The 12,751-nt window shown below is 43.8% G+C and overlaps 1 protein-coding gene across 4 annotated transcripts in view; it reads right to left on the bottom strand.

Moving 5' to 3' along the window:
* AOAH (acyloxyacyl hydrolase) overlaps positions 1 to 12,751 on the bottom strand; it is a 162,845-nt gene that overhangs the window by 102,308 nt on the left and 47,786 nt on the right. For all 4 annotated transcript variants that reach the window (XM_073238597.1, XM_017661440.3, XM_037027507.2 and 1 more), the window contains 2 exons: positions 11,227 to 11,283; positions 5,883 to 5,953 (listed from right to left, as the gene is read on the bottom strand). In XM_073238597.1, the coding sequence (XP_073094698.1) occupies positions 5,883 to 5,953; positions 11,227 to 11,283 (128 nt within the window). The remainder of the gene's footprint in view (positions 1 to 5,882; positions 5,954 to 11,226; positions 11,284 to 12,751) is intronic.

Genomic DNA, 12,751 nt, shown 5'->3' with positions numbered 1-12,751 from the left:
TGAAACAATTTTTCACTTTTTTTGAGTTGAAGTTTTAGAGGGCATGGGATATTGATGTCGCAGTCCCCAGGGAAGAAAAAGACCGCAGCTTTGGTCCAGGCAGTACGCTCAGCACTACAGATTGAATCTGCACCATTTTACACATTCTCTGATGGAACTTGTTTCTTAAAATTTTATTTTCTTAAAATACTTATTCTGAGAATTTTGAGGCACTTAGTTCAAGATTAGCTAGCAACTTTCACTTCCATTCATGAGTCTGGGAAACCAAGGATTCTGACATGATTGACTACCAAGTAAATTCATGCCAAAGCCATGGACACCTCCCTTGAGTGAGCATTTCCCCATGTCCCCACCACCAGACTTTTCCCAGCTCCTAAATGGAAAACACTGCTTTCCCTCTAGGAAAATCATTTAACAGGGTAGCAGGGAAGTGCAGTCACATAGCAGGGTGAGTGAGGCTATTCTTGGAGCCTAGAATGTAGGGAGGGTAATATGATCCTTTATAGGATTTATAAAATGGTCTTTTGAATCAAGAGCTGCTCAGCAGTTCTGAGACCCTAAAGGCAATGAATTCAGCCAGAGTCAGTATGGAGCCTAATTGGTAGTGTGAGCCCATCTTATGAATCCTGGGATGGCAGACCCACCAGAAGTTCAGGGTATATGTATTTAGGCCTCTTTGAAGATGCATCTCCTGTGAGACTAGGTTGTTTTTGCCCATGTACTTACTTGACCAGTTGGACAGTTGTTTATTATTCTAGTTGAGAAAAAGAAGAAACACATGCAGACACACACACACTCACACACATACACACACACACACACGCACATGCACACATGCACGCACAAAGTATAGACCCAAACAGTCATATTTTCTGTCTGAGAAAAGGTGCTGGTCAAAAGGTATTATTTTTGTATGGCAAAGCTTCCCCTCCTACCTTTGCTGTTTTGGGTATGAGAGTTTATCCTTGAAGGAAAGAACAATGAGTTATCTCTAGAATTAGAAAGCTAGTTCATTAAATTAACCTCCATCTGCTTATTTTAAAGGCTTAAAGTGACTAACCAAAGCCATATATTTTAGACATGAATAGATCGGTCATCCAAAGCAATATAAACTACAATTTACATAAACTCCATAATCCCTTATTTACAGCCCCCAAAGCCAAACAGCTCAGAAAACCAAGAGGTTTTTTTCAACCTGGCAGCAAATTCATTTGGTGGCAAAACTTGACCTAAACTGATTTAAGGCAATTCATAAGCTTTCTTCTACATAGTGTGAAATTCATACCTTTTACTGCTGAAATATAAATATGTTTGATCAAGAGGTGCTGAGCTATGTTATCTGTACCATATGTTACTTTCTTAAATCTGGAAAATCATGAATTCCAAATCACATCTGGCTCCAAAGTTTTGGGTAACATATTGTTTACTTTTACTAATATTACTTTGGCATAATTGTATCCAAATTTGATACCTGTGTATTCTTTTAGTTATCTGGTTGTATGGTGAAATCTTTCTTCCTCCCACCCTCCCTCCCTCCCTCCCTTCCTCCCACTGGCATTTTTGGAGTCCCTGCCATGTGCCAGACACCATATTATATATTAGGGATGAATATAAGATGCATTTCCTAGAATAGAGAAGCTGACTGAGGAGTGGGAGAAAATGATGCATTGGTAGACATGGAGAACACAGTCCAAAATGGTTGTGCACCAAAAAGGAAGACATTTCTAACTCTGTACAGGAAAGGATGTGCTCTTAGGGTGAAATCTAAAGAATGAGAAAGCATTCTTGAGGCAGGTAAGTGGGTGAAGGGTATTCTGGAAGGAAGGAAGAGCCATGGGAAACCTTCTGACATAGCTCTGGGTTCTGAAGTCTGACTATAGGTTTGAATCCCAGGTCTGCTGTCTACTTGTTATGTGACCAAATATGCAAATTATTTAATCTTTTGTACCTCTGTTTCTTCATTTGTAAAGTGGGGCCAATATTACTACCTGCTTCCAAGGGCTGTTGTGGAGATTAAATGAGTTGCCACATGTGAAGTGGGACAGTCTGTGCCAAGCACAAGGTAAATGCTTACAAAACAATAGCTCTTTCTGTCGGTATGTGCAGTGGAAATGGGTATTGCAAGGATGGTTTCTTGGGTTGCACAAACAGGAGTCAGGTATTTGCTCTTATGACACTTTAGTTTTTGCAGACAGCTGGAGTCTAATCCATGGGCCCTTCTCAGTACTTTAGGGCTCCAGCTACTCAATGTTCTGTCCAGTCACCATGCTGGCTGCTTGGTGCTATTGCTCTAGAACTGCCCCTTGTCAGGCTAGCAGGGTTGATCTAGTGAGCAATTGTATTGCAGCTGATTGTTACTCTTTACATAATAGTGAGCTATTCGTATTTAAACGCCTAAAATTATTTCACAAAACTGGGGCATTACAACAGAGGAAAACTTGGGAGAATTAAGTTTCCATGTGTACCTGCCCCACATTTGAGTCCCAGGCTGCATTCCCAGGCCAGGAGTGGGTCTGTTTCATATGCCTGTATACGTGTTATGTTACATGCATCTTTTTTAAGATGAAATGAGAACAGAGAAAACCGTGGAAGGTTACACCCTAATGAGCTGGCACAGCTCAGGGGGTGCTAATGTGGGTGGAGAGAACAGGGCACGTTGTAGAAGGAACAAGTGAAAAAAGGAAAAGGGAAGAATGGTGAATTAAAAACACCACATGAAATATGACAGTCCATATGCATTTATGTGAAATACTACATATGTGGTCTTATGCATAAGGAAACTAAATAGAAAGAATAGGTTATTAAAAGGGTACCCTCCTGACTTACCATTGTTACAATAAAATATAGACAGTGTGTAGGACTGTGAATTCTGATCAAAACAAAGCAAAAAACTTGATTGCCCCTTGGTGGTAGTTGGTGTCCTACACATTTTTTTTCTGATAAAGTAGTGCTTTGTCTTTATTTAGTCCCTTTTTTCTTCACTGAGTGCCCATTAATGCTAAGCTCTCTAGAAGGTATCTACAAGGATTAAAGTTTACTAAGAGGTGATGTTCACACTATGCTAGAGCTGTCTGTCTTCGTGGGAGATTGCGGGGTAGCTGCAGTGGAAGAACGGGGTGCAGGAGCAGGCGCTGGTGGGCTCCTATACCATGGAGGGCTGGCGGAAGACTGAAGTGGGGCAGGGATCTGGAAAACTTCCCTCGGTGGGGACATCTCCAGTGTATTTTTAAGGCATAGACCAGACAGAATGGAGAGACACTGAGCAGGAAAGGCAAGGACCTGGGATACGCCCCCAGGCTTATTGGAGGGGGATTTTGCAGGAAGATTATGCAAGAAGACACGAGAGCCTGCCACTTGCTGGCCATGCTAGTGAGGAAGGTGTTTAACGTGCTAGAGCCTATTTGCTCATCTAAAAGTAGGGCTAGACAGGCAAGGGACAGACAATGTAGTGGCTTTGAGCCTGGCTTTTGGAACCAAGCTGCTGGGTTCAAAGGTCACATTAATCCATTACTAGCTCTAAGAACTTGGGTGAATGGCTTTCCTGGTTTAGAAAGGGGACAGTAGGGTGTCTGCCTTGTAGGGCTGCATTTACAAGCGTTCTAGGGCACAGAGAACACCAGGTAACTTTCAGTTATTGTTATTATTACTGTGCCACAGGTCCTGTTGAAGAATAAATGAGGCTGAGGCTGCATTTAAATGTGCTTTGTAAACCATAAATTGCTGAATAAATTATGACCCGGTACAAATTATACTCAAAACACAATGAATTTTAGAAAGAAGAAAAACATACTGCTTTTGCTTTTTCATAAAGAAGAATTTCCCTTTTAAACTGGGCCAGGAAAATCCCCGGCTGCAGATGCTCTTAAACTAAATTTTACTAAGGCACTTCAATAGAAGGGTTGTCACTTTAGGTCTTGCTGGCCCACGTTCGACATAGAAAATGCAATGATGCTTTCAGAAAGGAAGGTGTCTCAGTTCAACAAGAGCTAGACTGGGGACCTGGGACACTGGCTATATCTCAGCCTTCTAGCCTCTTCTTTCATGTCTGATATTTCCCCTTCACTCCCCATGTCTTGATGTTCTCTGCGTCCACCCCTTTCAAAAAGGGATGCTGATACTATTTCTGGAACCCAGCCCAGCATTTTGCACAGCTGGCTTGCAGGAGCTTATGTGGGCAGATGAGCAGGGAAAGTTTTTAAACTCTTGGCTCCCTAGAAGGCTTTGAATATAGGTCAGAAGATAGCCTTCTCCTTTCCCAAGATACTTCCACAGCAGATGGGAGATGTTCCATGGAGTTGGCTTCCAAGAAGCTCATGAGATAAAGGGTGGAGGAAGGTAGGAAAAGTGGCTCTGTTAATGGGCTGAATTGTGTTCACCGAAAAGATATGCTGAAGTTCTAACCCCCATCCCTGTGAATGTGACCTCATTTGGAAATAGGGTCTTTGCAGACTTTATCAAGTTAAGGTGAGGCCATTAGAGTGGGCCCTAGTCCAATACGACTGGTGTCCCTTTATAAGGAAAAGGCAGAATACGGGGAAGATGACCGCGTGTGAAGATGGAGAGAGGCCGCTGCAAGCCAAGGAGCATCCGGGATCGATGGCCACTGCCAGGAGCTGCAGGCAAGGAGGATTCGGCCCAGAGTCTCAGGGGGAACCTCAGAGGGACCTGCCAACACCTTGTCTGAAAGTCTGCTGTCAGACTTCCAGCCTCCAGAACTGGGAAAGAATATGTTTCTGTTGTTCTAAGTCCCCCAGTTTGTGGTATTGCATTATGGCAGCCCTATGAAACCAATATAGCTCTTAGACCAGAGGTGCAGCCTGACTCTTACCTCTGGGTGTTCTCATAAGGAGAGCTAGGCCAGACCAGAATGGACACAAGTCATAGGACCTGCCTGCAGGAGACAAGAAGAAAAGCAACAGGGGCCTGGGTAGATGGGGTGGCTGAACAAGTGTCCCATTCCCAAATGATTCTGAGGTGTATCCATCATTCATTCCATACTTTAAGTTTAGGTATGGGGACACTGAGGCTCAGAGACATTAAGTGGCTCAATTCTCAAAGTTGGCTTGAGAGGCAGCATTCCAGAGGAGGTAAGAATATGGATGGGTGGGGTCCAATACACCTGGGGGGGTATCCCGGGTCCTTGGCAGCTGGGAGAAGTTTTTTCTTTCAGACTCAATTCCTTCTCTGTGAAATGAGCCCTACCCCATGGTCTGGTTGTGAGAACTAAATGCAGAAAGGTCACCATCTGGCACTTTGGTTAGTGACCCTGTGCTACCCGGCTGCGGCAGTCACAGAGGAAGTAGCCAGGTGGAAGGTAGAACCTACAGCGTTTTGCCTCTTAGTCCAGTACCCCTCTCAGGACATGACTCTGTCTTTTAATGTTTTGGACAGTGGTTACTACAACAATCAGCATAACCTCAAAGTGGAGCTGGAGTATAGGATTTTAAACTGAGAAGGAGGGCTTGGGAATCCTGGACAGCACCTCTGTGTGTGGATCTCTGTTCACACATATCGGAGCCAGATTTTTAAGGTAATAGATTGGGCTCTGTGTATGAACGGTCCCTTTCCAGCCTCATGGGTGCCTTGCAATAAAGATACTCCAAGTGTGATGCAAATGTGTACCAGCTACTCAGAGGTCTCATCAGCAGGCGTTTGTCCAGCCGGGTTTAAGTCAAAGATACTGATATCCAATGTGTTTCCAATAGGGTTTTGTTTAGAGCGAATTTATCTTCTAGCTTCTGTACAAGTCATGGGCAAGAAACACTTTCATCTTCAAGAAGATGCCTTTTAAATTTGAAAATCATTTTAGTCATTAGAAGAGAGGGACAACTCAAGACTGTATCTCATGCCAGGGCTCAGGAAGGGAGACACTGGGTACATACGACTTAATCTGCTGACAGATCTTGGCCAAAAATGGTAGAGAACAGATATCAGAGCCACTCCTGGAATATTTCTGGAAAGAAAAAAAAAAAAACAAAAAGAGTTCAAGGAATGGTTCCCCAACTTTTAAAGGCCCTTCTTCTCCTGTTCACTCCATAGCCTGGATTTCTGGACCTTCCTTCTTCCAACACCTGGGCCATATTTCTTAACTAAATTTACCTCGTGTTCCTGCCCCCACTCTGTGTATTGACCCCACCTCGATGCCTTTGTTCACGTTTGCCCCCCAGCCTGAAGGCTGCCCCTTCCCCCTCACCCAGCCAGCTCTCCCTGCCTTCTCCTGTTCACTCACCCCCAAAAGATCTGGCCACCTCTGTTCTACTCCATGCACATTCTTCTCCCTCCTGTACTCAAGGGTTTTGAAAAAGAATTTGGAAGTAAAGAACATTTACAAATGAAATAATTCCATCCTATTATGAGGTACAGTAAATACTAACAGAGGAGACAAGGCCAGGGCTTGGGAGGAAGGGAGGAAATCCCCATTCCCGGGGGATGGGAGGGCCCAGGAGAGGCCTGCAGACAAGCGCCTCCAGCTTTGATGGCAAAGGGATTTCAGACGGCGGTTTCCATGAGGTGCTAGCTGTGTGATAAATTAAAAGCCCTGGCTTTTTACTAAACAGTGCTTTTACGAAGATCGTGCTTTCCATGATGCTTTCCTCAGATGAAGGAAAAAGATAACAGGGAAGAAAAAATTAGGAGCCGGCATTTATTAATGAAGGGAGATAGTCAATTCCTGCCAACCCCAAGTGTCGTTCATATGGCTATGGGTTGTGTTAACAGCGTTGACGATGTTTTGACTCAGGCAGAGGAGACCAGGCAAGCTTTTCAGGCTATAAGGACCCTTATGGTGTTTCCCCAACTTCCTAGGTAGGATTAGAGGCACAGGACTAGCGCCCCCATCTGTATGTAAGATGGAGACAGAAGCGTCTGTTCTTGCTCTCACAGAGCTTATGGTCTTGTGGACTGTAGGGGAGGATACTCCAGCTCTTAGTGTGCTTTGTGAGGTCTGCAAGGTCCAGACATTCACACGGCTCTCTAGCAACCCAGAGGAGGAAGTGGGAGATTCCCCCAAGTCTGGTAGGGAGGAAGCCAGTGGGAAAGAAGAGAAGGGTGCTTTAGGGCTTTGTGAGTCCAAGTGCAGTCAGCAGACTTGCTACAGATGCAGTCTGTCTGCTCCACCCCGATCCACTGAATCAGAAAGCCTGGGGTGGGTCCCCATACTCTGTGTTTTCATAGCCTCCAGGTCATCCTAATGCTTCCTGAAGTTTGAGAACCACTGCTCTAGGTCCCAGGTGATGAAAATGTGATCAGAACTGGGAGCATTGATGCCACCTGGGAGTTTTAGAAATGCAGTCTCAGGCCCTGTGGCAGGCCTGCTGAATCAGTATCTACATTTGAACAAGGTCCCAGGTTGCTGCAGCACACGCCAAAGCTGGAGAAGCATGGGTGGGGGCTGAAGGAGCACCCCACAGTGCTGTGTGAGGTCTGCCATCTTGGGGCACCACCAAGTGTTTCAGCTGGCTGGAGCACAGGCACCCACAGGAACGAGTGGACCGTGGGAGGAGGAGACAGTACGACAAGCCTAGGATGCTGCAGGATGCCTTGTCGTGTGGGCAGTGGGGAATCCTCGGAGGAGTTAAGCAGAGGGATCATGTTTGTATTTCAGAAAGATATTTCCAAAGCTGAGAGGATGGCCTAGAGGAGGCAAGATGGGGTAGAGAGACCTGTTGTCAGATAAAGACCTTGAGCCTGCTCTCAGGATTTCTGATCTCAGCATGACAGCATTTGGAGCCGAAAAGTTCTTTGTTGTGGGGATGTCATGTACATGGTAGGTTGCTTAGCAGCATACCCGGTGTCTAGCCACCAGGTGCCAGCAGCCCTCAGATGGCTCCAGACATTGCTAGAGGTCCAGGGGAAGGGGTGGGGAGACCAAATTTCCATTGGATGGGAACCACTGCTTTAAGGTGGGAGGTGGAGATCATGGTGGAAAGGATGGGTGTTGGGAAGGTGGACACCAGAGACTGGGCAACTAAAATAAGCATTTAGACACACTGCAAAACAATCACCAGCATAAAATTATACCACAGCTTTGGTGGTGATTTGGAAATACAGGCACATTAGGAGACCCGGTGTTCAAAGTCAGGTTGCAAATATCAAAGTCAATGTTTGCAATACTTCTTTTAATACTTACTTTGCTCTGAAGGCCTTGTCCTGCTTAACCTGGTGATGATGTATAACCAATGATGATAACCAATATGTCAAAAAATTTATACGGGCAGCCTTATAATTACTACACAAGAGGTACAATATAATAAAATGGTATAATTGCACAGTTGTTCACTGTTAAAGTTGAGCCTGAAGGCTGCAGCTGTCTTTGACAGTCATTGTGCAGAAATTGGGTCTTGATTATCCAGTCTTTTCATCACATAGTATGGGAAAGACTAACTTTTCCTGTAATTTACTGGCAAAGAGAAGTGAAACAGACAGAGCAACATTGTAGAAGTCCTCACTGGCTGGCATGTTTGCCAGCCCCTTCTTTTCAGTTTGAACTTTGCTAGACAGAGGCAAAATGTGGGCTGTTATTAACTCAGCAATGGATTTAAAATATTGTATCTGGCTGCATGTAATCCCAACTAAAGTGAAAGTTTCAAGTCTGGGCTGTCCCTGAGCACAGGAGTCATGCAGTGTCTTCATTTTGCCATATATTTAACTAGCGTCTGCTTGCATCCTGAGCTTTCCCACACCCTGGGATGTTAAGTAAATTCAGAACAACACATAGGGGTTGAAAAAGGAAAATGTGGTGAAAAGGGTAAACAGAAGGTCAAAGGGGGAAAGTAATCACTCTTTTATATACAACCAACTTGAAATTAGAACTGCATGGTGAAGCACTTTTCAACCTTGTGTATAATTGGACCTGGATTCAGTTGGACAGGGGCAGAACTTGAACAGCAGAAGTTTTTAAAGGTTTTCCAGATGATTCTATTGAGTAGATAGGTCTGTGACTGGGGTTGTCGTGTACAGCTGCACAGGTCGTGCATAGTACAGTTCTAATATCCACATATTCAAATTGTGGTGAATGGCATGAATTCAACTTGATCTCCATGGTGTTTCCTAAATTTTAGTACTGAGGAAGTCTCACTGAGAGCTATTAGCATAGTGCAAAGGGTAGGAACTTTAAAGTAGCTAGATCTGGATTAAAATGATGGCTTTCTCACTTCCTAGCCATGAGGAATGAGTGAATTACTTAGCTATCTGATCCTTAGCCTTCTCATCTGTTAAATAGGGTTGTTAACAAAAATATGCTATCTACTTTGTAGGAGTTTTCGTGAGAATTAAGTAAATAGATTTCATAACTCAGGTACTCTATGCCCTTAGATTCTCGGTATGCTGTCAAGGCCATGTAAAGTCCCCCCGAGGAGTCTCTTAGGACCTCATCAAGATGCAGATCTTCCCTGGAACATTTGATTCCCTTCAACAATTCTCTACTTCTCCAGCCTTGGTTCTGTCTGCACAGTCTGACAGGCTGTGCTGAAGTGACATGCGGCCTACTGTGTGTTGCTTTCTGCATCCTGGCTAGCTCTGCAGTAATAACAACCATCACAATGGAATTAACTACAGCAATATCCTCCAAGCAGTTTTTCAGAGATACTTATTTGCATTTTATGACTTTTTTTTCCTTGATAGCTTTAATCTGGAGAGTAAATAAATTGGAGGAGGATTTCAAGGTGTTTTATATTGTTGAATTGTTCAGTAGAATTTTTTTTTTTTTGGCATCTTGCAAGGAATTACTGAAATCCTGCCTCATGAATTATTCTTGCAATTCTGGTGACAGAAATGAAAAATTGTAAAATCCTAATTAGCCTTTGAGTTAATGCCAAGGCAGTTTGTGCAAGTGAAGTAAACAATACCCTGAGAATAAATTTTTAGATGCATGTTGAGAAGAATAAAGGAATTGTGTTATTCTCCAGTTCTGTTCACAGTTCTGAAGGTGGTCAAGGGTTTTATGTGGTGATTCCTTTCCTTGGTCAATGACTCAGGCATGTTAGCTAAAATGGCTGTTGTTGGCCTTTAATTACTCACTGAATTAAATAATGATTGATGATGCAGATAATGTGATTGATTAATCAATTGTATAGAAATGCCTGTATATTGCCATTCACCATATATCAGCCTTGCACATCAAAACCCATATGCCCCCCACAAGTAGGGTTGCCAGATAAAATATACACTGGACATAGTTATACTAAAAAAATAATTCATTGTTTATCTGAGACCCAAATTTAATTGGGCATCGTCTGTTTTTAGTGACTAAATCTGGCAAGCTGAGCCATGAGGGATTTTCTTTCCCTTTATTTCCATGTTGCCAGATCAATACTACCTCAAATGTATTGCATCAGGGTGAATGATGAGCTGGGCCAGCAGAGAGAAGCCATGGATGGACAAGGGCCATGCACTCATCTCTGAAAGACCCAGAACGCTTCCTTACTGCCTGGGTCTTTAGCTTCATGGGACGCGCCATTCTTTAAAGGTTTACTCTTCTGCTTCCTTTTCAATTGAGGCTGATTTGCAACCAGGGCTTAAGTCAAATACTTGACTCTGTGGTAATTGCTTTAATCTAAACTTTCTCTCTGTTGAATAAAATTAGTATTTCAAAGAGGACGCCTTAGGGGAGAGGAATAATAATGGTGATGATTTTAGCTAGCATTTATTGAGTGCTTCCAGGCACTTCACACACATCAACTCTGCTGGTCCTGCTATCCATGCTTGGAGAATGCAACTATTACTGTCTCTATCTTACTGTCAGGAAAGCTGAGGCCCAGCTAAGGTCTCATATTTGGAAATTGGAGCAGCAGGAAGATACAATCTCCTGCAAAATGGCCTACTGGTGAGCAGCAGCTCTCAGCTCTGAGTGCCGGAGGACATTTCCCATCAGGAGAAGTTTTTGGCTGTCACAATCAGGGAGGGGGGGAGGGTGCTACCGGCATCTAGTGGATGGAGGACAAGGACGCCACAGTGCACAGGACAGCCCCCCAACACAGAATTATCCAGCCCCAAATCCAAAAGGTTTATCCACTCCTCAGTAGTGCTGAGGTTAAAAATGCTGCAATGGATACAAGGGAGGAAAAAAAGAAGAGGAAGAATTCATATTCCTGCTTCAATCCTGATGCAGCCATGGCTGTTGTGGTTTTGTGTCTGAAGTAGCACATGGTCTTTGGAGTGTGAGAGCAGGGGGCAGGGAGAGGTGAACGCCCCAAGGAAAATGTTGCATTCTACCCATTTGTTGCTTACCAGAGTCAGAGATTTCTTCATAATCTGTCTTGCCTTCTCCAACGTAAATTTCCATGCCTTGTATAAAAACAAAGTTAGACCACATCACAAGTTGTGTCTCATCTTTTCTTTCTATGTCTTTTCTAAAGATAGGATTTGAAAGTGGGTAAGTTTGCAATGAAGAAATTACTCCATAAATTTGTGATAAAATAAATCACAAGAAGGCAATTTCGTGTTAATAACTATCTTTATTAAGGGATTTACTCTGTGCCAGATGCCATGCTAAGTACTTGGCAAACATTATCTTATTTAATCTTCACAAGAGCTCTGAGAGGTATGACCTTTTTACAGATGAGGAAATTGAGATGCAGAAAAGCTAACAAACTTGGTGAAGAGCACAGAACCAGTGTCTGGCAGAGATGCACTCTGAACCTCTGTCTCCTTGCCTGCTATGCTATGCTCATCTCCCTAAGCAACTTCTCCTTGTGTCTGAAAGCCCCATGGCAGGAGGCGGTTAATAGTCAAGGTAGGTGCCATGTGCCACAGTGCTGAAGAACAGCTGACTACTGCCATGCAAGGTAATACTCCATCTTCCCTTCACTAACCCTTCTCCTGGTCACACATCCCCATCTGTCAATCATCTTCTGAATTTACGGCACAAGTATAGAGTTAGCTAATTGTTGCCAAAAACTATTGTTATGGAACTCCATATTTGTGTATTTGTGGGAGGGTTGGGGGAAAAGTAATTCTGGGCTGGGGGTGGGAAGTGGGGAGTATTTGCTGCCAACTCTGCTTCCCAGAGCTTTTGATGGACTCATAGCACAGGAAAGTGGTGAGGGCCCTGGAGATCTGGTAGTGAACAGGCATCCCTGCCCTCCCAGAGTTTCCAGGCTGGCAAGGGGACAGACCACAAATGAGTACAGTAAGCAGAAGTGAGGTGGTGCAGAGAGAGGGCCTTGGCAACATCTTCCTAGGAGAGAGGAAGCCAACTTGATTTTAATCCAACTCAGTTCTCTGGTGGGAATCAATGTTTAATGAGAGACAGACAAGCAAAAAAAAAAAAAGCTTGTCCAGGGCTGTGCCAAATGCCTTCTGACCCCCTTAGGGCTGGATATGACTGCTGCATCTGGATGCTCCCTGGAAGGCTGAGCGCAGGTTCATCTGGACCTGGCTTGACCAGAGCACCACTTTCTCCTACAGTTCAAGTGCACTAATGCCAACATGAAAGAGTGAATCAAAATAAAGGCCTGATTTTTTTCCCCCTAAAGAAAATGGATGTAAGGATTCAAAGACCTTTGGAAAGGCTAATTTTTTTGCTTGTCTTAATGACAAGCAAAGGGGGTGAATTGTAAGCACTGTGAAAATGAAAGTAATTGCTTTCTCTCCTTGGTAACCTCTTTACTATCAGTAATCTAGTGTTTAAGTCATCATTTGTGAAGTATGAGGACCACTTCCAACTTCTGAAAAATTGCAACTTCAGAATGGAGGGTGCCACTGTAATCAGTGGTTGGAGAGAAAGTTTGGGAATAGATTGTGGACTGGATAT

Source organism: Manis javanica, chromosome 6 (assembly GCF_040802235.1).
Source record: "Manis javanica isolate MJ-LG chromosome 6, MJ_LKY, whole genome shotgun sequence".
Lineage (NCBI taxonomy): Eukaryota > Metazoa > Chordata > Mammalia > Pholidota > Manidae > Manis > Manis javanica.
Note: the sequence above shows the minus strand (reverse complement) of the source record. Positions and strands in the feature narration are given on the sequence as shown.